Raw genomic sequence first — 26,036 nt, 5'->3', positions numbered from 1 at the left:
GCTGAGAGCGGCCGGATGCATCTGAAGGTGCGTTGCGATGTGGAGCTGCCGTGTGGCTGCGAGCACAGGAGAGATAGGCAGAGAGTGGCCCATCCTGGAGAGGAGGCTCCATGTGAGTGAAGATGCAGCACAATTGTGGGCAAGTTGCTGCGCAGGGTGGTGAAATTCAGGAGACAGGCAGCAGTGGGGAGCTGCGCAACACAAGCAGTAGGCACAGACACCTAATGGTGTGCTTGGTGGTGAATGGCGACCGTTGATTCAGAGAGCTCTGTCTCGCTCGGTTGCTCATGTCAAGTGATGATGTGTGGTGGAATGCTGGGTGTGTTGGCGATGGTCCCAGCATATTGGGGACGTCAGCAAGGAGAAGTCAGTTGGTTCATAACTAAGGAGAAACTGAATTGCAAAAGAAAAGAACCTTATGACGTGGTTCAATGTCACAGCGCTGCGGCCGTGGGATTGGAGGACCTTTCTTTGTGTGATAAGTCGCAGTGTGTATGTCCGCGTAAGAAGCTCAAGGAGGAGGATCACAGTTTTAGCAGTAGCATTGGTGAATTGGGCTGTGTCCCCTGTGGGGAAGTGCTGCATTTTAGGCTGAGTTTGGGGGAGTTCTGCGGTGGTGTAGGACTTTCAAAGCGCTGCGCTACACAGAAGAGTGTGAATGCTGCATCACGGTCAGCAAGGGGGAAGCATGCCAGCGAGCGCCAGCAGTTGTGGCTGGCAAAGAAGAGGCCACCGGAGGTATTTGGGGACATTTTGATCATTGACCAGCGGTTCCCCAGTAACACTGCAATTACTCAAAGATGGCAGTTGGTGTGGTAATATTCTGAAGATATTCGCAGCAGAATTGATGAAATATGTTTCAATGTAGTTGCATTATTAATGTTTTGTTTTGAATACTACAGGGCACATGTTAGCCTGTAGGTTAGTGACGTTTAGTAATAATTAGTGTCATGTGAGGCCTGTGTAGTAGTGAGACACTTTTTGAGCCTGTGGCAGAATTGATGTGCGCCGAATGAATTTGGATGTCGTGGCGTCCGTTCGATAAGGCATTGTAGGGAAGTTAGGTATTGGTGAGAACAATGATAGTTTTAGTGTTTATAGTGTGTCTAACAACATTTTTCCCACAGATGGACTTTAAAGATTAATAGGCAGTGTGGACTGGTTAGCTTTGCAGTAAATGGAGTTCAGAAAAGTGATTTGTGAAATTTTGCCACACTAATGATTTTGCTTTTGCAGGTGGGACTTTTATTCATGACAGAGAATTTAGAAGTTTAAGAATAGAACTCATTGTTGGTAGAAATGCAATGTTTTTTAAATTGTATGACATTTTGAAGTGTTAGTGAAAAAAATTGTTGACTTATGTCCTGTGGTATGAGGAAAAGTTGTATGATGCGGTGAGTGGTGTTATTAAGAGCTTCCTGTAGTTAAAGAGGTGTGTGTAGAACGTGTTTTTCAACACGGGCACATGTGGGGCAGTGACACTGAGTGTTGTGGTGCTGGCTATCTGGGTATTCGGAATATCCAGCCTGCTTGAGTGGACAATGTGGTGTGTGCAGCCAGTGAGTTGTGGTATGGAGAGGGCTGTGAGGGAGCTGGGTGAATGATGTGATGTTGTGTGCTGTGAGATGAGAAAACTTGTAGAAGGGCAGGTATGCCTGATAATGTTTAAAAGTTTGGAAGGGTATCTTTGTTGATGTTGATGGTGTCTCTTCTTTACTGTGTAGAAAAGGGGAGAGACATTGTTTGGAGAAGTAATTGTCCCACAGGGTGAGGACGGTCTTAGGGTTTGTGTTTGTGTGTAGAGTATTCCTGTTTTGAGGTAAGGGATGCACGTGCATTGGATGGTGTGTGTTTGTGAGTGTGTGTCTTCTGCTGGTAGGTGTTGTTTGTTATTATTAAGGGGGGAGATATGTAGTGACTAAGCTTCCCGTGGACCCTGAGTAGAATGCATAGAATGTTGGAGTGAGTGACAGAGAATGCAGCCTCAGATAATGTTGATGTATGAGTGGTGATCTGTGAGAGTCAGTTGGAGATGTAGACCCCTGAGAGAGGATGCCGGTGCATGTTGCCCTCAACTTATGTGTACCTGACCTGATGTACTTGATGTAATGTACAAGGAACCTATCAAAGAAGTAACTAGTCCATCCCTGGATGTCAGAGTCATCATATGCCAGGACCCATCTTTACACATTACTTGGGCACATGTCACATTTCACACCCTTAACAACTTTTGGCATGCTTGAGAAGCAGTTTTTAAATGGGTATGGCGCCTTGATAACTATTGCTCTTCCTGAAGTTAACGGACCTGTTAGCTAAACTTAGGCAAATGTGTAATCTATCTTGCAGCACTCCAATCTGTTTTAGATCTTGGCTCCCTTCCCCGCAGGATCATTTTCACTGCAGACAAAAGGGTAAAACTCCAGCAATGCTAGGTTAAGGTTTTTCAAATTGCTGTAGTCCCCAAGTATGTCTTAGCGTTCCGCCCTGTGGTCATTGTCACAATGAACTTTCTGGCCAAACTAAATTCCAACTTGTCATACCTTATATGCCCGCTCAGTACTAGATGACATGTCTGTCATGCCACTTCTTCTGTGTTTTCTAAGACTCTTCTAGTTTGTCTTTAGTCAAAGGGATAAACTCTGTTGTCTGTTACCTCAAGCATATAGGTAATTGTGGCTATTGCATTAATCTGCTCTTCTGTGGGACGGGAGCGCCCAGAAGTGGGTCCCAAAGCTGGTGGGCCTAGAGACCCAAGTTAAACCTTACCCATGACACAGAATGAGGCCAAAACATGTCTGGGGTTTCTTGTGTTCTCATGCCGAAGGGATGTCACCTAGATGTTCGGGTGGGGCTGTCTGTTTTGTGGTGGGACCAAGCCTGATTTGCATATGGTCTTTCCCCTTCTGTAATAGCTTGGCAGACTGAAGAATGATTGTCTGATGCATTGTCGAGAGCTGTGCCAGTGGTTATGATTGATTGAAAACCTTGCAGTCATCAGTTTGGCAGTGGTCGCAACAGTTATGAAGAGCAATAGAGGAGGGCTGGTGGTGAAATTCCAGAGAGAGCAGAAGTTAAGAGAAGCAATGTCTAAGGAGAAGAAGACGAGCATGTGGTGAGGTGTCGAGAGGAAAGGAGGAGAGAGACATGAGAAAACAAAGGAGGAGGAGCCTCCCACAACAAGGGCAATAAGCAAAAGGAGGCGTTGAGACCCAAGACCATGAGAAGATGCAAGAAACTACCTTTGCAACTCCAGTGTTGCTGTTTATTTGTACTGTTATACCCTTCTACCCCAACTCTATGGTCCAGCAGCCACTTTCCAAATGGTTATGGATCCTACCTCTGTTAAATAATGACACCATCCACTGGGCATATTGCATAGTTGCATATCTGTAAACGCATTAGTTAATTAAATGGGGTTTATTTTGCAGTATTTAAATGACTAGGTTGTAGTTATGAGGTTAGAGTGTAAAGTTGGTTGACCTGGAACAGTCCGAGCCAGCATTATGTGTCCTGTAAAAGAGAACACTTGCTCTGGACGAATGTGAAACAATTTTTCCATGTTTTAGCTTTTCCTTTGCTCTGGTAAATTGGTTGTTGCCTGTCAGGTTGAAGCAATAAAAAGAGATTCGCCTGAAGACAAATTATTGTGTTGATCCTCCAGTCAGAATATTTGGAATGCAGACAATATAATTAGTTATTGACTGCTTTCTGAGTATTGTGATTGGCATTGAGGAGATAATAACAAATAGCCCCCAATGATTATTTCCTTGTTCTTTTGTCAGTTTTGGCTTGAGATGTAAGGAGTTTGTAGATCAGCAAGGCGCAGTCTGCCTCAATAAGGGCTTCTTAATAGAGGTTGCTGGATCAATCTGCTTCAGGTGGATTCTGGGCAAAGATGGCGGTGTGCCCTTTACTTACGTCTTTCAGCATGTTTTGCTCTGAAAGTATAACAATATTGTGCGTTCTGTGGCCATCCATCATAGCACTGTTCTTTTGGGCCTCATTACAAGTTCGGCAGTGTAAGAAAAATCTGGTGGCAATTCCATTATCGCTACTTTTTGGGCATAAACAGAATTACCTGCCATTTTCTTACCGCATTGCTGATCTACAAGCTTGGACTTGAAGTGGAGGATTTACCTCCAAGAAAATCTGCCACTTTAAGGCCAAATATCGGTGGAATTACCGCAGCAGAATTAGCACTTGTGGTAATTCTGCCAGAATCTCCTTACAGTTTCAGGAACTCCAAAAATGTGCATTAAAACCACTCTACCGCCACTTATGCGCTTACCACCGGACCAAGTGGCAGTAACGGCAACCATGTTTGGCAGTAATTCCCCCAAGTTATTCCTAACAGTTCCAACAAGATATCCGATGTTATATCTGCATTGCAACAATATCGATGAAAGAATAATGTAACGCTGCACAAATGTTCACATTTAGCTTGTTATTCCTTTGCAGTATCTCACAGCGCTGGCCTGTGGAATCCCGAAATTGATTCAGTTAGTAAAATAAAAGGTAACTTTGCTTCAATTTCTTTTCCCTAAATGTAAATGCATGTGCAGCTGAGGAAACAGTAGGGTCAAGTCTACAATGACTCAGTTTCCTTTACCATACTGATTATACCCACATCAAAATGTTGATAATGCCATTAATGATAAACAGTGGCATCGGCAATCGCTGGTAGGTGGTATCCCACTGCGGGGTCACTTCCTGTACCAGAGTTACTATGTGCACTTTTCAGCACACAAACAGTTGTGCCCAGTCAGTCACCACAGAATGCTGTTCATTTAAATTGTATACCAACATAACGAGCAAATCTCCCACAACTGGGCTCATATGACCACCAGTAAAATACAACATGGGAGAGGCAGCAGAGGTCCTAGACCCTACTAGGTCCTTTGCATGTCCATATCCATGTGAGATCAGTAGCCGGGGGAGGGGGCGGGCAGAAAGTAAGTACAGTCGCACTTTCCTGTGGTATTCTGCACTATTCCGGAAGTGCTTGTGAACTGGGGGAGGTTGATAAGGCCAAATGTAAACATGCCCTGATGAAAATGCCTGTTCCAACGTCATTAATTGGAAATGTGTCCATTTTTTTTAGATGCTCTTCCCGGAGAAGGAACTGTTCACAATGACCAAGAAAACCACATTCATCGAAGAGTTAAACGGAGAGAAAAACGTTTGACAGGTAAACTTGCAAGAGGGGCAAGTAGACTTGCTGCTGTCTCTTTGCGGGTGCGAATGACATTTGATTCTGGGAGTTAATTTAGAAAATGCAAAGAAATTGTAAATGTACATACATTGTTAAGGAGTCATTCAGAAGTATAACACTCGCCCAAGATGGGCTGTACTTCCCAGTGTACTGAACTCTGCAACCACAATATAAACAAGTGATATGCAAACGATGTACCTACCCAACCGAATTAAATTGTTTGATATTTACTTAAAAAGTAAGCTAAACTTAGATTACCTACAGCAACCTCCTGTGATGGCTGTTAATCACCTGACAGGCAATTCTAATTACATATTGCATAAAGCCAATAAGGTTCCATTGCGCTGAGTCATGTAACAAATGCAAGAAGTTGCATTTGCCTTCATAAAATAGCCAGTAAGCTTAGAGCAGTCTTGATAAACCTGTATAGGGGGACACACATGCACGCGCACCAATGGTTTGTGTCGTCAATCTGGGAAATTTGTGAAACCACATGGCGGGTCATTTGGAAAACGTGTTGAACCACGTGGTTTTGTCTAACACAATGGGCCTCATTACACGGACGGCGGTAAGGGTTAACGGTCACCGTTAATGGTACCGGTGACCGTTAACCCTTACCGCCTTACTACGAGGTCCCTTTGCGGGTTGGAGACTTTAACGCCTGCTTTTTGCAGGCGTTAAAAACCAACCCGCAAAGGGACCAGGGAGCTAATTACGGTACCGCAATTTGCGGTGCCGTAATTAGCACCTTCCCCATTCCCATTATGCCCTATGGGGCAAAAATGGGAATGGGGAAGGGCAATGGGGAAGGGGGAATTACCGCCCCACCAACCTTGGAATAGGGCGGTAATTCCCCTTTCCTCCAAGGCGGTGCCGGTATTTTACTGGCTTTGGACCAAGGTGCTAACAGCACCTTGGTCCACCGCCATCCGTGTAATGAGGCCCAATGGGCCTCATTACGACCCTGGCGGAACACCATGGTGCTATTAGCACCATGGTCCATGCCGGTAAGTTACCGACTCCGCCATGGAGAAAGGGGGAATTACCACCCCATTACAAGGTTGGTGGGGCGGTAATTCCCCCTTCCTCCATGGCCCTTCCCCATTCCCATATTTGCTCCATAGGGCTCAATGGGAATGGGGAAGGCGCTAAGCACCGTAATTGGCACCAAAGTCCCTTTGCGGGTCCCTACTTTAACGGCTGGTCTACCCCAGCCGTTAAGGTCGAGTCCCGCAAAGGGACCTCGTAATTAGGCGCTAATAGGTTAACGGCGGCGCAGCCTTTTACGGCGCCGTTAACCCATTAGCGCCTGGGTCGTAATGAGGCCCACAGTCTTGTTGAAAAGAAAGAGTATTTATTTGGTATGTATTACTACTGAACTACATAGTTCTGGCCTAAAAGCTGTGACAGAGGCTCGAGAGGCTGACACAAAGTTGCAGTTGGAAACAGACCTTTTATATTCAACCAAAGGAGATGCATCTCGTCAATGTTCAATTGTGAAAGAAACTATCAGGGTAATTCATAGAATTTCGCAGAAAAGTGTCGCAAGCGGCTGGCGCAGAGTGTCCGCGTGCGATTGACTGCGCCAGGCACGTGCGCTAAAACCGATTTCCGCGCACAGCGTATTCATGGATTTCATGCTCCCAAACCAGCCGTGGCGCAGAGTATCGCAGCGACCCTGCAGCAGCGCCAGTAACGCCCCCAAGAACGCCCTCGCGCAAGGAAAAGCCAGCAAAATCGCTAAATCATCGCAAAGGGCTGCGCTAACCCTGGACCAGTTTACAGGGCAGCCAAACAAGGAACGCAAAGCGGGTAACGTGCATATCAGGGGTACACGTGAAGTCATACACGCGATTAGCCAGGGTAAGTGTATTACAGGGGTACACGTGAAGTCATACACGCGATTAGCCAGGGTACGTGTATTACAGGGGTACGCGGGAAGCTTAACACGCGATTGGCCAGGGTACGTGTATTACAGGGGTACGCGGGAAGTTTAACACGCGATTGGCCAGGGTACGTGTATTACAGGGGTACGCGGGAAGTTTAACACGCGATTAGCCAGGGTAAGTGTATTACAGGGGTACACGTGAAGTCATACACGCGATTAGCCAGGGTACGTGTATTACAGGGGTACGCGGGAAGTTTAACACGCGATTGGCCAGGGTACGTGTATTACAGGGGTACGCGGGAAGTTTAACACGCGATTGGCCAGGGTACGTGTATCACAGGGGTACGCGGGAAGTTTAACACGCGATTAGCCAGTGTAAGTGTATTACAGGGGTACACGTGAAGTCATACACGCGATTAGCCAGGGTACGTGTATTACAGGGGTACGCGGGAAGTTTAACACGCGATTGGCCAGGGTACGTGTATTACAGGGGTACGCGGGAAGTTTAACACGCGATTAGCCAGGGTAAGTGTATTACAGGGGTACACGTGAAGTCATACACGCGATTAGCCAGGGTACGTGTATTACAGGGGTACGCGGGAAGTTTAACACGCGATTGGCCAGGGTATGTGTATTACAGGGGTACGCGTGAAGTTATACACGCGATTAGCCAGGGTACGTGTATTACAGGGGTACGCGGGAAGTTTAACACGCGATTGGCCAGGGTACGTGTATTACAGGGGTACGCGGGAAGTTCAACACGCGATTGGCCAGGGTACGTGTATTACAGGGGTACGCGGGAAGTTTCACATGCGATTTGGCCAGGTACGTGTATTACAGGGGTGCGTGGGAATTATCACACGCGATTTGGCTTGGTACGTGTATTACAGGGGTGTGCGGGAATTATCACACGCAATTAGGGTGGGTGGGTCCTCACAGGTGTTCCCTGTACACCCTCCACAGCCCCTGCAGGCAGCCCACAAAACAGGGGACTACCCTGCACACCTGCTCATGTCCCCCTGCACCCCCACCCCCCAGCAGTGCAGGGGCACCCTCCACCAGGCCCCCACTCATGTCTCCCACCACCCCCACCCCCCAGCCACCAGGGTCACCCTCCACCAGGCCCCCACTCATGTCTCCCACCACCCCCACCCCCCAGCAGTGCAGGGGCAGCCTCCACCAGGCCCCCACTCATGTCCCCTATCACCCCACCCCCCCGCCACCAGGGGCACCCTCCACCAGGCCCCCACTCATGTCTCCCACCACCCCCACCCCCCAGCAGTGCAGGGGCAGCCTCCACCAGGCCCCCACTCATGTCACCCACCACCCCCACCCCCCAGCCACCAGGGGCACCCTCCACCAGGCCCCCACTCATGTCTCCCACCACCCCCACCCCCCAGCAGTGCAGGGGCACCCTCCACCAGGCCCCCACTCATGTCACCCACCACCCCCACCCCCCAGCCACCAGGGTCACCCTCCACCAGGCCCCCACTCATGTCTCCCACCACCCCCACCCCCCAGCAGTGCAGGGGCAGCCTCCACCAGGCCCCCACTCATGTCCCCTATCACCCCCACCCCCCGCCACCAGGGGCACCCTCCACCAGGCCCCCACTCATGTCTCCCACCACCCCCACCCCCCAGCAGTGCAGGGGCAGCCTCCACCAGGCCCCCACTCATGTCACCCACCACCCCCACCCCCCAGCCACCAGGGGCACCCTCCACCAGGCCCCCACTCATGTCTCCCACCACCCCCACCCCCCAGCAGTGCAGGGGCACCCTCCACCAGGCCCCCACTCATGTCACCCACCACCCCCACCCCCCAGCCACCAGGGTCACCCTCCACCAGGCCCCCACTCATGTCTCCCACCACCCCCACCCCCCTGCCACCATGTGCAGCCCCCACCAGGTCCTCACAATGTGCGTAATGGTCAGCCTCCACAGCCAAAAAGCCCTACCAAGTAACCCATTCACCCACATGGAAAAGGAAATCACATGTTACACCCCCAATGTTCATGAAGCAAATGAACCCATGTCCGTCACACACATATTTTCCAATTGAATGGGAAAACACACAACATGACATGCATGAAACCAATGAGATGAAACCACACAGTGAACAATGTAAAAAAAAATGTATTAGAAAAAAATACGAATGCTAAAGAAAGAAAACTAACTACAATGTAAATGTGAAAAAAGAAGCTGCATGTCCGCATAAAAACACAAAACTAGAAAATCTAATCCAAAAAATTTTGTCCAAAGTGAAATGTCAAAACTCTCCGTGCAACAAAGAACTATGTACAAAAATAACAAGGGTCCATCATCACAACAGAACTAAGGAAACCTCCTAAAAAACCTACCTAAATATCAACTATATACAAAAAGTGGAGCAGTGTCCGTCGACTCCAAATCATAAGAAAAAACAAAGGAAACCTAAAACTAAAGAACTATATACAAAGGCGGCGGGCAAGTCCAGCGGCTCACTCTGTGGTGTTCCGGGCCAGGGCATCATCGAACTCCTGTTCGATGTCCCGGAGGCGGTCCAGTTCCATGGCCCCGAGGGTCCGCAGGGACGACGCCGTGTCCTCCTCCAACCCCCTGCGGATTGCCTCGAGGCACTCGGCCCGCCTCAGGGCCCTCCGCATGGAGTTCTCCGCCCTGACCATTGTGAGCCGCGCCTCTTCCGCCCGCCGCCGCTCCGCACCTATGGCGTGGCCCAACCGCTGCCACACGGAAGACACTCTCTGTCCTGGGTCCTCCTGCCCTCCGGCCGATGCCTGCCCCTCCGATGTCGAAGGCCCCGAGCCTTCATGGCTCCCACCATCTTGCTGCTGCTGCTGCTCTGCCTCTGCCCGTGCACTGCCTCCTGCTGCCTGCACATCCTCCGCCGGCTGGGGTGCAGTTGTTGATGTGGTCACCCCTGCTGGACGTCCGACTCCCGACTGTGGCAGGGATGCCTCCTCCACCAGCCTGGCCGCACTGTCAGAGGCAGCTCCACAGGGCACCCAGGTGACTGATGGGTGGGAAGATGGCACAGAGGACGACTGGCGCGTAGGGGGTCCAGTTGAGGAGGGGGTCGGAACAAGCCCCATCAGACGGAGGAATCTGGTCTGGGTGACCTGTCCCAGCAGGCTGACGTGGTCAACGAGCCATTCGAGATGACGTGCAGTCTCTCCATGAAAAGACTGCAGGTCACCTCGCATGGCCCGTTGACGCAACGCCACACCAGCCAGGACAGGCTCAACCCGGACCCGGATAGCCACGTCCGCAGGCAGAGGAAGGCCAGTTGACGTCAGCTCATCCCCTGCCTGAAAACGGGTCTGGACGTAGGCATCCCTGCTGGTGCAAGATGATGCAGGGACAGGATCGGGGACAGGATTGCACACAGGCACCTCCGCGGCCGCCTGTGCTGCCTCCTGTCCCTGGTCCTGGACTGCACCACTAGCCCCAGTAGGATCCCCACCTCCAGACCCCGTCTCTGGTGCTTGCACGGCCTCCTCCTCCACCAGACCCCCCACCAACCTGGATGACTCTGTGCCATCTTCCCCTGTTGGGCCCTGTGGGGTCCCAGCTGCCCCTTCTGCTGCCGAGGAGTCCAACTGCAACCTCCGCCTCTTGGACCTCCCCCCGGCAGCTGCGGCCTGGGACGCGGCACCGGACTCCTCACTCCCCGACGAGATGACAACACGGGAGGGGAGCCGGGCCTTGCGTCTCCGGCTGGCGGTCGGATCCCCGCAGCTGTGCTCCACAGCACCTTCTCCGCCCTCTTCATCAGTTGACGCTGCAGACAGGGAGAAACAAAACACAGGCATCAGGGCACTGTACAATGGACACATACATGCATGACAGTTGCACATGAGTGGCATTGGCAAACCTCAGACATGTCATCACAATCCCCAACACACATGTCATTGCAACTGGCACACATGAGCCATACCACAGCCATATCGCAACTGCCACCACCATCCCCACACATACAACAGCATCAGCAGCCAAAGAGGAGCCATACATCACATGCAACACAGGAAGTGCACCACACATGTACACACACCACCACACTTGCATGCATGTCTACACCTCTGCCAAGTGTCGCACTGTTCAGACGGGCATCCATGTCACATCTGCCAATCAGGCTTCCACATACCGCTGTCACATGCATCCATGTAGCATCACTGTTGCACCTTTGACAAATACACACACATGCACATGTACACAGTGCTCATACATGCAGCCGAAAACAACATACATGCCTGACATCACGGACATGTCTACTTACATACACATTCATCCAAACATGTGTGCACGCACAACTGCATTTGCCATGCAAGCCCACACACACAAGCACCATCCATGTCTCACACATTACAGCCCTCGCATGTGTCAGCCCCACGGCCCTGTACACCCCCACCCATACTCCACCCCATACAAACAGATGTGCAACCGGCACAATGGGGAATGATCACCACACGCCCTGCTCACAACCAGGATGCATGTACACTCACCGCTCGACTCCAGACGGCTCTGCTTCTCTAGGACCTGGACGTGGAGCGCTGGGGATATGCGTTCCAGGACCCCCATCTGTTCTTCCGACAAGTGGCCCCGGCGCCCCTTGGCATCCGCTGCCTTCAAGAGGCGCCGGGCCTTGTTCAGGGTCCTGGACCTGAAGTCCTCCCAGCGCTTCCTGACATGTTGTAAGTCCCGGACTGCCACCCCCTCCGCGTTGATGGCAGTCACGATGTCAGTCCAGATCCGAGTGCGTCCTTCCTTGTCGGCGCGGGAACTTACAAAGAGGGCATCATACTGCCCCAGGACTTGCTCCACCAGGACACCAACTTCGGTGGCACTGAAGCTGGTGCCCCTCTGCCTCTCTGGCCGGGGGTTGTCAGTGGTCACAGATGGTGTTAGCCCCGACATGACAACCCCAGAGGCAGGAGTGGGTGGGCAACTGGGTCCTGGGGCTGGGCTGTGGAGCGATGGAATTCCAGTCGGGAGTCTTCTGTTCCAGCAGGGGTGGTCACAGCAACAGCACCCCTGGCTGATGTGCAGGCAGCAAATGGCAGTGCACGTGGGCAGCAGGCAGTCAGGCAGCAGCAGATAGCAGGTGGGAGCGTGCTCGGGGCTCTGGGGGGCAGTAATTCGGCCTTCTGGGCAGGAGCGTGGTCTCCCGTGTGCTCACGCGTGGCCAGCTTGGTACGGAGAGAATTGGCACGTGAAAATCTTGCACGTCAGCGTGAAAACCGAGGAAAGGCCCTTAGCGCGTAAGCGCGTCAGCACGCATACGCGATTCCATTGGACCAAAGGCCCTCAGCGCGTAAGCGCGTCTGTGACGTGACCCGCACGGGTGTTTCCCACACAGCACGTGATGACAGAGCACACGTGGAAAGACTGCACGTCAGAGTCTCATCGCGTGTAATTGGACAAAAGTGCGTGTACACGCGATTGGCCTATGTACGTGTATATGAGGTGTGCGCGGACACTTACACACGCAAGTACGTCAGCGCACCTGTATCCCGGTGTACGGCCATTTCCACCAATCACACGCAATGAGACTCTGACGTGCAGTCTTTCCACGTGTGCTCTGTCATCACGTGCTGTGTGGGAAACACCCGTGCGGGTCACGTCACAGACGCGCTTACGCGCTGAGGGCCTTTGGTCCAATGGAATCGCGTATGCGTGCTGACGCGCTTACGCGCTAAGGGCCTTTCCTCGGTTTTCACGCTGACGTGCAGGATTTTCACGTGCCAATTCACTCCGTACCAAGCTGGCCACGCGTGAGCACACGGGAGACCACGCTCCTGCCCAGAAGGCCGAATTACTGCCCCCCAGAGCCCCGAGCACGCTCCCACCTGCTATCTGCTGCTGCCTGACTGCCTGCTGCCCACGTGCACTGCCATTTGCTGCCTGCACATCAGCCAGGGGTGCTGTTGCTGTGACCACCCCTGCTGGAACAGAAGACTCCCGACTGGAATTCCATCGCTCCACAGCCCAGCCCCAGGACCCAGTTGCCCACCCACTCCTGCCTCTGGGGTTGTCATGTCGGGGCTAACACCATCTGTGACCACTGCCAACCCCCGGCCAGAGAGGCAGAGGGGCACCAGCTTCAGTGCCACCGAAGTTGGTGTCCTGGTGGAGCAAGTCCTGGGGCAGTATGATGCCCTCTTCGGAAGTTCCCGCGCCGACAAGGAAGGACGGACTCGGATCTGGACAGACATCGTGACTGCCATCAACGCGGAGGGGGTGGCAGTCCGGGACTTACAACATGTCAGGAAGCGCTGGGAGGACTTCAGGTCCAGGACCCTGAACAAGGCCCGGCGCCTCTTGAAGGCAGCGGATGCCAAGGGGCGCCGGGGCCACTTGACGGAAGAACAGATGGGGGTCCTGGAACGCATATCCCCAGCGCTCCACGTCCAGGTCCTAGAGAAGCAGAGCCGTCTGGAGTCGAGCGGTGAGTGTACATGCATCCTGGTTGTGAGCAGGGCGTGTGGTGATCATTCCCCATTGTGCCGGTTGCACATCTGTTTGTATGGGGTGGAGTATGGGTGGGGGTGTACAGGGCCGTGGGGCTGACACATGCGAGGGCTGTAATGTGTGAGACATGGATGGTGCTTGTGTGTGTGGGCTTGCATGGCAAATGCAGTTGTGCGTGCACACATGTTTGGATGAATGTGTATGTAAGTAGACATGTCCGTGATGTCAGGCATGTATGTTGTTTTCGGCTGCATGTATGAGCACTGTGTACATGTGCATGTGTGTGTATTTGTCAAAGGTGCAACAGTGATGCTACATGGATGCATGTGACAGCGGTATGTGGAAGCCTGATTGGCAGATGTGACATGGATGCCCGTCTGAACAGTGCGACACTTGGCAGAGGTGTAGACATGCATGCAAGTGTGGTGGTGTGTGTACATGTGTGGTGCACTTCCTGTGTTGCATGTGATGTATGGCTCCCCTTTGGCTGCTGATGCTGTTGTATGTGTAGGGATGGTGGTGGCAGTTGCGATATGGCTGTGGTATGGCTCATGTGTGCCAGTTGCAATGACATGTGTGTTGGGGATTGTGATGACATGTCTGAGGTTTGCCAATGCCACTCATGTGCAACTGTCATGCGTGTATGTGTCCATTGTACAGTGCCCTGATGCCTGTGTTTTGTTTCTCCCTGTCTGCAGCGTCAACTGATGAAGAGGGCGGAGAAGGTGCTGTGGAGCACAGCAGCGGGGATCCGACCGCCAGCCGGAGACGCAAGGCCCGGCTCCCCTCCCGTGTTGTCATCTCGTCGGGGAGTGAGGAGTCCGGTGCCGCGTCCCAGGCCGCAGCTGCCGGGGGGAGGTCCAAGAGGCGGAGGTTGCAGTTGGACTCCTCGGCAGCAGAAGGGGCAGCTGGGACCCCACAGGGCCCAACAGGGGAAGATGGCACAGAGTCATCCAGGTTGGTGGGGGGTTTGGTGGAGGAGGGGGCCGCGCAAGCACCAGAGACAGGGTCTGGAGGTGGGGATCCCACTGGTGCTAGTGGTGCAGTGCAGGACCAGGGACAGGAGGCAGCACAGGCGGCCGCGGAGGTGCCTGTGTGCAATCCTGTCCCCGATCCTGTCCCTGCATCATCTTGCACCAGCAGGGATGCCTACGTCCAGACCCGTTTTCAGGCAGGGGATGAGCTGACGTCAACTGGCCTTCCTCTGCCTGCGGACGTGGCCATCCAGGACCGGGTTGAGCCTGTCCAAGCTGGTGTGGCGTTGCGTCAACGGGCCATGCGAGGTGACCTGCAGTCTTTTCATGGAGAGACTGCACGTCATCTCGAATGGCTCGTTGACCACGTCAGCCTGCTGGGACAGGTCACCCAGGCCGGATTCCGCTGTCTGATGGGGCTTGCTCCGACCCCCTCCTCAACTGGACCCCCTACGCGCCAGTCGTCCTCTGTGCCATCTTCCCACCCATCAGTCACCTGGGTGCCCTGTGGAGCTGCCTCTGACAGTGCGGCCAGGCTGGTGGAGGAGGCATCCCTGCCACAGTCGGGAGTCGGACGTCCAGCAGGGGTGGCCACATCAACAGGTGCACCCCAGCCGGCGGAGGATGTGCAGGCAGCAGGAGGCAGTGCACGGGCAGAGGCAGAGCAGCAGCAGCAGCAAGATGGTGGGAGCCATGAAGGCTCGGGGCCTTCGACATCGGAGGGGCAGGCATCGGCCGGAGGGCAGGAGGACCCAGGACAGAGAGTGTCTTCCGTGTGGCAGCGGTTGGGCCACGCCATAGGTGCGGAGCGGCGGCGGGCGGAAGAGGCGCGGCTCACAATGGTCAGGGCGGAGAACTCCATGCGGAGGGCCCTGAGGCGGGCCGAGTGCCTCGAGGCAATCCGCAGGGGGTTGGAGGAGGACACGGCGTCGTCCCTGCGGACCCTCGGGGCCATGGAACTGGACCGCCTCCGGGACATCGAACAGGAGTTCGATGATGCCCTGGCCCGGAACACCACAGAGTGAGCCGCTGGACTTGCCCGCCGCCTTTGTATATAGTTCTTTAGTTTTAGGTTTCCTTTCGTTCTTATTATTATTTGGAGTCGACGGACACTGCTCCACTTTTTGTATATAGTTGATATTTAGGTAGGTTTTTTAGGAGGTTTCCTTAGTTCAGTTGTGATGATGGACCCTTGTTATTTTTGTACATAGTTCTTTGTTGCATGGAGAGTTTTTACATTTCACTTTGGACATAATTTTTTTGATTTGATTTTCTAGTTTTGTGTTTTTATGCGGACATGCAGCTTATTTTTTCACATTTACATTGTAGTTAGTTTTCTTTCTTTGGCATTTGTATTTTTTTCAATACATTTTTTTTTCCATTGTTCACTGTGTGGTTTCATCTCATTGGTTTCATGCATGTCATGTTGTGTGTTTTCCCATTCAATTTGAAAATATGTGTGTGACGGACATGGGTTCATTTGCTTCATGTACATTGGGGGTGTAACATGTGATTTCCATTTCCATGTGGGTGAATGGGTTACTTGGTAGGTCTTTTTGGCTGTGGAGGCTGACCATTACGCACATGATTGGGGATTGTGAGGACCTGGTGGGGGCTGCACATGGTGGCAGGGGGGTGGGGGTGCAGGGGGACATGAGTGGGGGCCTGGTGGAGGTTGAGCCTGCACTGCTGGGGGGTGGGGGTGGTGGGAGACATGAGTGGGGGCCTAGTGGAGGGTGACCCTGCACTGCTGGGGTGTGGGGGTGATGGGAGACATGAGTGGGGGCCTGGTGGAGGGTGACCCTGGTGGCTGGGGGGTGGGGGTGATAGGGGACATGAGTGGGGGCCTGGTGGAGGGTGACACTGGTGGCTGGGGGGTGGGGGTGGTGGTAGACATGAGTGGGGGCCTGGTGGAGGGTGACCCTGCACTGCTGGGGTGTGGGGGTGGTGGGAGACATGAGTTGGACATGGGTGGGGGCCTAGTGTCAGGTGCCCCACAGTGCTGGGGGGTGGGGGTGGTGGGGGACATGAGTTGGACATGGGTGGGGGACTGCTGGCAGGTGCCCCACAGTGCTGGGGGGTGGGGGTGGTGGGAGACATGAGTTGGACATGGGTGGGGGCCTGCTGGCAGGTGCCCCACAGTGCTGGGGGGTGGGGGTGGTGGGAGACATGAGTGGGGCCCTGGTGGAGGGTGACCCTGGTGGCTGGGGGGTGGGGGTGGTGGGAGACATGAGTTGGACATGGGTGGGGGCCTGCTGGCAGGTGCCCCACAGTGCTGGGGTGTGGGGGTGGTGGGAGACATGAGTTGGACATGGGTGGGGGCCTGCTGGCAGGTGCCCCACAGTGCTGGGGGGTGGGGGTGGTGGGAGACATGAGTTGGACATGGGTGGGGGCCTACTGGCAGGTGCCCCACAGTGCTGGGGGGTGGGGGTGGTGGGAGACATGAGTTGGACATGGGTGGGGGCCTGCTGGCAGGTGCCCCACAGTGCTGGGGGGTGGGGGTGGTGGGAGACATGAGTGGGGCCCTGGTGGAGGGTGACCCTGGTGGCTGGGGGGTGGGGGTGGTGGGAGACATGAGTTGGACATGGGTGGGGGCCTACTGGCAGGTGCCCCACAGTGCTGGGGGGTGGGGGTGGTGGGGGACATGAGTTGGACATGGGTGGGGGCCTGCTGGCAGGTGCCCCACAGTGCTGGGGGGTGGGGGTGGTGGGAGACATGAGTGGGGCCCTGGTGGAGGGTGACCCTGCACTGCTGGGGGGTGGGGGTGGTGGGAGACATGAGTGGGGCCCTGGTGGAGGGTGACCCTGGTGGCTGGGGGGTGGGGGTGGTGGGAGACATGAGTTGGACATGGGTGGGGGCCTACTGGCAGGTGCCCCACAGTGCTGGGGGGTGGGGGTGGTGGGGGACATGAGTTGGACATGGGTGGGGGACTGCTGGCATGTGCCCCACAGTGCTGGGGGGTGGGGGTGCAAGGGGACATGTGTTGGTGTTCATTAGTTCAAGGAGACATGTGCCTTTGCTGGGGGGCATGCCCATGTTGGGTGGGCTGCCTGCGGGACATGACCAGGGATGCAGGGTAGTCCCCTGTGGTGTGGGCTGCCTGCAGGGGCCGTGGAGGGTGTACAGGGTACACCTGGGAGGACCCACACTGTCAAATCACATGTGGGACTCCCCGGCACCCCTGAAATACACGTACCGTGCAGAAATCGCGTGTAAAACTTCCCGCGCACCCCTGAAATACACGCGCCCAGGCTATTCGCGTGTAAAACTTCCCGCGCACCCCTGAAATACACGCGCCCAGGCTATTCGCGTGTAAAACTTCCCGCGCACCCCTGAAATACACGCGCCCAGGCTATTCGCGTGTGGAACTTCCCGCGCACCCCTGAAATACACGGGCCCAGGCTATTCGCGTGTGGAACTCCCCGCGCACCCCTGAAATACACGGGCCCAGGCTATTCGCGTGTGGAACTCCCCGCGCACCCCTGAAATACACGCGCCCAGGCTATTCGCGTGTGGAACTTCCCGCGCACCCCTGAAATTCACGCGCCCAGGCTATTCGCGTGTGGAACTTCCCGCGAACCCCTGAAATACACGCGCCCAGGCTATTCGCGTGTGGAACTTCCCGCGCACCCCTGAAATACACGCGCCCAGCCTATTCGCGTGTGGAACTTCCCGCGCACCCCTGAAATACACGCGCCCAGGCTATTCGCGTGTGGAACTTCCCGCGCACCCCTGAAATACACGCGCCCAGGCTATTCGCGTGTGGAACTTCCCGCGAACCCCTGAAATACACGCGCCCAGGCTATTCGCGTGTGGAACTTCCCGCGAACCCCTGAAATACACGCGCCCAGGCTATTCGCGTGTGGAACTTCCCGCGAACCCCTGTAATACACGTAGCCCGCTCCCCCAGGCCCGATCGCGTGAGGAACTTCCCGCGCACCCCTCAAATTCACGCGCCCAGGCTATTCGCGTGTGAAACTTCACGCGAACCCCTGAAATACACGTAGCCCGCTCCCCCAGGCCCGATCGCGTGAGGAACTTCACGCGAACCCCTGTAATACACGTAGCCCGCTCCCCCAGGCCCGATCGTGTGAATAACTTCACGCGAACCCCTGTGATTAACGTACCCTGCAAATCGCGTGTGACACTTCCCGCGCACCCCGGTATACATGCACACATATTTTTTGTCAGCGGGTGTCCGTGTTTGTGGGTACCCCTTTGCACGTCATTTTTCCTGGAGGGCCACAGTATGGGACATTCATCATGGCAGTATATAGGTGCTATTTGTTGGCGCACCTTTTGGCGCACATTTCTTACAGCCGCAGAGACGCTACCGCCTCCTTTCTTGTGGCGGTCGTGTTTGTGCCTGTGCGCTGGTTTGAGCGTGCGCTTTTTTCCCCTATTCTATTCCATGAATACGTGTTGTAGGCGAGCGTGTGGGCGTTCCGCGCACTTGTGCCCTGTACTTCCCCCGTGACGCCCACGTTTTGGCAAGTTGTTCCCCATTCCGAGTGTTACGCCCGTGTTCCGCCTACTTTTATTGCGTGCGCCGCGCTATGTGCGAATTTCGCTGTGGCCTGTGCGATTTTCGCTGTGACCTGGCGTACGCTGTTAGATGGCCTGTGCGCCAACGTGCGCCAACGTGCGCCGCGCACTTTTTTTTTCGCACATCCGCTGGTTTTCTCGCGCACGGCCTTCCATGAATCGATGTGCGCTGCTTTTCGTGCGATTTTCGCACGTTCACTGCGATTTTCGCTATTCCACTGCGATTCGCACGTTTTTGCCCACTTGCGCCGCGCTAATTATTCCATGAATCGGCCTCTAAATCTCTTGCAGAGTCTTTAGGGTTGGCTACTTCCGGTCAAAAGTCCGGTGCCCACTTGGCTACCCTGATCTTTGCCTGCAGGTTGCGGCTCGAGTATCCTTGGCACTGGGCAGGTAAAATCCGTAGCACCACACCTCTGAGGGCCACGCGGCCCAGCTTTGGCAAAACGTCCTTCCAGTAATTTTAGACACAGGTAGATCTTCTTACTCATAGGCCCAGCTCTCCAGGAGTTGAGAGGCATACTTGGGCAAGGTTCAGCATCCTGACCACTTCCCTGCTTTTGGGAATTTGTCCCTGAGGCACCCCTCTTCTTTCTACACCTGTTGTAACCTCCCAGAACCTTGGGCGAGGTTACACCAACATGCTCCTTCTCCCACTTCCGAATTCTGCCCTAACGTCTCTGGTCTCACTGGCTAGTAAGTGTGCCTGTTCTTCACACCTCCTCTCTGGCATTGCAGCTCTATCTACCTTTAGCCTGATGGGCCACACTTCATTGACTGACAAGGTGCTGAGTATTCATTGATCTGCCACTGTGTTCATTCAGTTATCTACTGCATTGTGTTCTTCTGCAGATTGTTTTTCATTAGAGAACAGGAAGCTCCTGGAGTCTATATGCTAAAACCCACTCCACATGGAGGCACATTACTAACAGGGGCATCTCATGCAGTCTATCTGCATTGCCCTAAGGTACAGCACCCCCGGGCCTTATCGATTTCCAAAAAAGCCCAGCAACGCTCTATTCGCTGTGCCACCGAAGCTGCTGTTTTTTGCCCTATTACACAACTTTCTTGCACACCGTCTTCTTGCTTGCAGGTGGAGCATATGCTCCATATAATTGGTAACAGGTTACACCACACCCGTCAGGAACTCATTAGTGTTACAAGCCACCACGGGTTAACCTGAGTCCCCGCCCAAAAAGGGGCGGGACCACATGACGTCAGGAAGGGAGTTCGGGGAATTATGGAAAGGCGCGTGTTGGCGCCAGTTTAGCATTTGGGAGTTAAATATAGAGACGTTTGTTTTCACTCCTCTGTGTCGTGAGTATTCCTTCCAGGGCCCTCACAAGAGACAACACTGGCGACGAGGCCCATTCCAATACGCCGACCTCCTGACTGCCAATCCTCCTCCTTCTTCTTGCAAATGCGGCGGCCCAGGTGCTCGAGAGCCGAGTTTTTTCCCCGCAGGGGCAGTCCGCCCGATCCTCCTCCTGCCAACATTTACGGCAACCCCGACGCTCGGGAGCTGAGCCCTCCTCTGCACGGGCAGTCCGCCCGATCCTCCTCCCGCCAGCAGCTGCGATTACCCTAACACGTGGGAGCCGAGTCCTCTTCCGCACGGGCAGTCTGCCCGGTCCTCCTTCTGCTTCAGCGGCGGCGGGCCCGACGACAAGGGGCCTAATTTCGATGCTGCAAAAGGGCAATCTGCCCGATGATCCAGCTCCTCTTTTCATCCGAGCTGGCGATCCTGCCTGGCCTGTGACCAGACACTGGGCAATCCGCCCCTCCACTTTCCTCCGACGCACGTCGGAGATCCTGAAAGCACTCGACCGTGACGGCGAGCGGACCATCCGTTTTCTTTTCCACATGTCAGTCAGCCTGCAATTTCAATCTACATTGCTGCTTGGAAGCACCGCAAAACACACGCCACAGTGAGCCCAGAGCCCCTGTGGGCACGACCCGGTGAGTGAGCATCTGCAATTGCAAAGAGGCCTACGAAGTGAACATTAACTCACGGCCCTCGCGGCCCCCAGCAACCCAACCCAAAGCCACCTCCGAAGCGCTCCTCACAAAGAAACTCTCTGGCAAGACAGCGCCCACACAGGGCAACTTGTCCAGCAAACACGAGTAACCCCACGTCACCCCAACCCACACGCACGGCCAAGTCAATCCAGCTCAGGATGCCGCCCCCATTTTCCACGACTCCACAAGCCACCAAAGGGCCGAGATGGACCGAATGGATGGAAGATTTCCATAATTTTGTGAGAGGATCGGGATATGGAGGCTCTCCATATATAAGGGACATCTTTCTGAACTTGGTGGGGAGAGAAATAAAAACTATTGTCAAGACAGTGCCCGCAGCTGAACAAAATGACTTTCCTAGACTCATCAGTGCTCTAGACAGACTACTCATAGTCGAGACGATTCGCGATTATGAAAGATACCTTTTCAACCAATGTTCGCAAAAGCCACAAGAAACAGTGGATGAGTTCATAACTCGCCTGAGAGTGAAGGGAGCACACTGCAAATTTGATGAATTCTCCCTAGTAGAAGCACTACGCTTTAGAGTCATAGAAGGCTGTTTATCACCCGCACTAAAGAAGCAGCTTTTAAAGAAACCACTAACCATCCCAGAAGTTAGCGAACTTGCCTGCACATTCGAAAGAATCGACGCTCAGGCCACATCCATGACCGGCAAAAACAATTCAAAACAAGACTCATCAGAGCTCATAGACGCGGTCCAATCATCACACCAATACAACAAGGGCACAAATTCCTACAGAACACAAACACCACAAATACCATAACAACAAAGACAGTGCTACAGGTGTGGCATGGCATACCCACACTCAGGATCTTGCCTAGCGTTGTCACAAAGATGCACAAACTGCGGGAGGGCCGGACATTTCCAATCAGTGTGCAGAGAAGGAAAACTGTTCCCCACAATGCCGCACCAAGGCCCAATCCGAACGCCTTTCCGCCCGGCACCTCAACAATTTGGGTCGCAACGATACTACCAACAGAACCAACGGAGACAGGTAAGAGCAGTCGATGAATATCAAGACCACGAACAGCCCCAATTTCGTGAGTATACAGATCGACCACAACAACTGACAGACGAATATGACAATCCGCCTGAAGACCATGGCGAAGACTCAGAATACTATGATCCTCCAACAACCGCATACTACATGCGATACGACTCACACCACCAGGACGAGTACGTCAACCTTTTGCGCGAAAATGAGGAAGCCTGAGAAGCGCCGAAGATACTGATTAAAATGGAGAACTGCATTTTCCACATCATGATCGACTCAGGCGCCACGGTAAACATAAAGGGCGAACAAGAATACATGACAATCCCACGGCCACCAGCACTCAAGCCCTCGCACTCCAGAATTTTTCAATGGGGCACAGCCACGCCTCTACAAACAATTGGACGTTTCACACGACGGCTGATCTCAATGGACGCCAAGTGGACACCACCATACGCATGGTTAGATCGCTCACAAAAGGCTCATGTCTACTCAGCTATCACACAGCGTCTTGCCTAGGACTGATTGAGATCCACGTAGGTGCAGGAGAAACAATTACCTCCACCACAACCTGCCAAAAGTCAACAGAGCAGATCAGAACGATAGCACAGGTGCAGTCACAAAACCTGATTGTGAGGGAAGACATTGAATGAAAATTCCCAAACATATGCTCAGGGTTGGGCAAGCTAAAGGGTCCCCCAGTCAAACTCCACATTGACCAAAATGTGAGGCCGATACCACAACACCCGAGAAGAGTCGTGTTTCACCTTCAAGAGGCAGTATCATGTGAACCTGAACAACTGCTCACCGATGGCATCATCGAACCAGCAACGGGACCAACACTGTGGGTGTCCCCACTTGTCGTAGTGCCCAAGGAAGAGGGCGAGCTCAGATTATGCGTCGACATGAGGGTAGCCAACACTGACATCCAACGGGAAAGGCACCCGGCCCCGTGCATTGATGACATGATTGTACGACTGAACAATGCACGCATGTTCTCCAAATTCAATCTAAGACAAGGCTACCACCAGCTAGAGTTACACCCTGATTCGAGGGCAATCACAACCTTTGCAACCCATGATGGTCTTTTCAGATACCGCAGGCTAAATTTTGGCATCTCATCTGCTGCTGACATTTTTCAGGAGACGATACGGCAAATCATCAGGCCAATACGTGGAGCGCTGCACTACAGCGATGACATTCTCGTTTATGGCTCATCAAAAGAAACACATGACACAGCGCTGTTCGCCACATGCAAAGCCATTCAAGCTGCGGGCCTCACACTTAACACCGACAAATGCAGATTCAGTAAAGGAAAGCTGAAATTCTTTGGACACATTTTTTCCAGTGAAGGCATGATGCCTGACCCGGAAAAGGTAGACATGATCTCCAACCTCAAGGAACCGCAATAGGCAGCTGACGTCCGCTCCTTTCTGGGGATAGCTGGATATTGCTCCAGGTATATACCGCACTACGCATCGCTCACAGAACCCCTCAGGAAACTCCTACAGAAGGAAGCAATTTTTGCATGGACTCCAGGATGCCAACGGGCTTTCAGCGACATCAAGAAAGCGCTCACCGAGGCACACCGCCTGGCCTACTTCAACGCTGACTGGCACACGGAAGTGATCATCGACGCCAGCTCTGTGGGCCTGGGCGCGATCTTAGCGCAGACGAGTGGAGCAGACATCAACCCCAGACATGTGGTAGCATATGCCAGCAGAGCTTTGTCCGCCCGGGGACTGCATACTCCCAGGCAGAGAAAGAAAGCATGGCCGCAGTCTGGGCCTGTGAACATTTCCACAATTTCATTAAAGGCAAAAGGTTCACCATGATAACGGACCACCAAGCGCTGTTGTCATTGTTTGGAAACCCTCACACCAAGATGCCTCCGCGGATAGAACGGTGGGGCATCCGTCTTCAAGAATACGACTACGATATCATTCATCGACCAGGAGGCGACCTCAACCCTGCCGATTACCTGCCACGGCACGCGGTAGGTGTCATGATCTCTGCTTCCAAAAGATCAGGACTTGCCCGTCTCCCTTGGAAGCAGACCCATAACCCCGGTTCCGAGTGCCAGCCAGTCCCAATTGGGACCTTTTGGACCCTGTCCTGGCGCCAGTGGCACCAGGCTCATAAAGATGCCCAGTCCCAGCGCTGGAAGCGCCGGGCTCATAATGCTTGGGTGGACTTACCTGCAGCAGACCATGCTGCTTACTTACCTGCCAGTTGAACCCCTGATTCTCTTCTGTTTGGGACTACTTTTCCTGTTGGGTGGGGCAGGAGCCACTTCCTAGGTTCAGAACACTGGAACTCTTCTGGAAAGCAAGAACTCTTTTCTTACCTAGGCGTGGCTGTGGAAGGAGACACCTAAGCACTACAGGAGGCTATTTAAACCACACCCGATGGATGAATCTTGCTTTGCGTTATTCTGCATTCTCTGCAGCAGAACGCTCATCGTGTCTTCTGCTTCTGATCCTGGGCCTAAGGGAACAAAGGCTTACCATCCTGGAATCCAGTCTTCAGCAGCACCTGTAAAGACAAAGAAAGAACAGGTTAGCACTACGGTCTTCAGTGGCAGCGCATCTCTTACCTGGTCCATCGGATGTCACCAACGCCTCGCGCTGCATTCCGGCATCTGAAAGACAAAGGCTTACCTACTCGTCGCATGCTCCGGAGGTCTTCGCACTGCATTCCGGCATCTGAAAGACAAAAGCTTACCAGCTCTTCGCACGCTCCGGAGGCCTTCGGCGCTGCATCCCGCATCTGAAAGACAAAAGAAGGTGCGTTTAAAGACATTGGGCAACTTTATTACTCACGTGCCATTACTCCTTCCCACGCCGAATCCAGTGGGTATTCCAGCACCCTTCAGCTTCTCTAAAGCTCCGAACTTGTACCTGCAAGATAAAAGGGACAGTTAGTGCGCATCGTGAAGCAGGCTACAAGCGCTTACTTACGTGCTTCCAGGCGCTTCTATTCCTCACGCGGGTTCGATCCTCAACTCTCATCAGCCCGCCATCCGCCATCGCCGGAACCCTGCAAAACAAGAGATATCATTACAAAAGACTTTTAAGACATTTGAAGTGCCCAGAACTTACCGTTCGTGCAGTTAACGAAGGACAGCAGTCCTCTGAGGTCAAGAGGCCTGCACCCTTATCCAGTGAAGAAACTGGTTACGGCACCCTGCCTAGGCAGATGGAGAGCTCGGCGTTCACTTATCTAAGGTGAGGGCGTTAACCTTTGGGGTTCTACAGGAGATGAGAAAGGGAAGAGGAGAGAGGCACCCAATAACCCCAGTTCATTAATCCCATATTTTCTATCTGCAGACATCTTACTCTTCGAGTAAGACATACAGTGCACATAGGTCCAGCCCAAAGAGCCAACCGTGTGTTACACATCACCTTTGAAGATACGGCATTCACCCAGTCAAGACCGGCGCCTCTGCGGGAATCAGGTGAGCGTTACAGAACGCAAAGCCTACCGCAAAACTCCCACCCAGGCGCTATGGAAACCTCGGATACCGACCAGCTAGCCCAGTTACTTGGGGAACTAAGAGCAGAAGTGCATGCAGCCCGTCAGGAAACGAATGCGCTAAGAAGGGAACTGATTATTTCCAAGGAGCGAACAGACGATCTCGCTAGACAATTGCTACAGTCACAAGCCGGACAAACTCCGTTACCCGCATCAGGGGAAAATCTTCCTTCAACATCCTCTACGAACCCAGTGCAGATCAACCTACCTGGGAATGTACCTCTGGCTCCGCCCAAACGATTTTCTGGTTCAAAGAGGTTTGCAGTATTTATTAATCAGTGCCGGTTGCACTTCTTATGCCGGCCAGCAGCCTTTCCAACTGATCAAGCTAAGGTAGCTTTCGTGCTTTCGTACCTTAGTGGCAATGTGGCAGACTGGTCGATCCC

At 53.5% G+C, this 26,036-nt stretch overlaps 1 protein-coding gene across 1 annotated transcript in view; it reads left to right on the top strand.

The window, feature by feature from the left end:
* Positions 1–26,036, top strand: part of LOC138567514 (UPF0764 protein C16orf89 homolog) — a 546,721-nt gene that overhangs the window by 457,875 nt on the left and 62,810 nt on the right. The window contains exons 7-8 of the mRNA XM_069645784.1: positions 4,459–4,515; positions 5,102–5,188. Coding sequence (XP_069501885.1) covers positions 4,459–4,515; positions 5,102–5,188 — 144 coding nt within the window. The remainder of the gene's footprint in view (positions 1–4,458; positions 4,516–5,101; positions 5,189–26,036) is intronic.

Source organism: Ambystoma mexicanum, chromosome 2p (genome assembly GCF_040938575.1).
Source record: "Ambystoma mexicanum isolate Mex_15411 chromosome 2p, UKY_AmexF1_1, whole genome shotgun sequence".
Taxonomy (NCBI): Eukaryota; Metazoa; Chordata; class Amphibia; order Caudata; family Ambystomatidae; genus Ambystoma; species Ambystoma mexicanum.
Note: the sequence above shows the minus strand (reverse complement) of the source record. Positions and strands in the feature narration are given on the sequence as shown.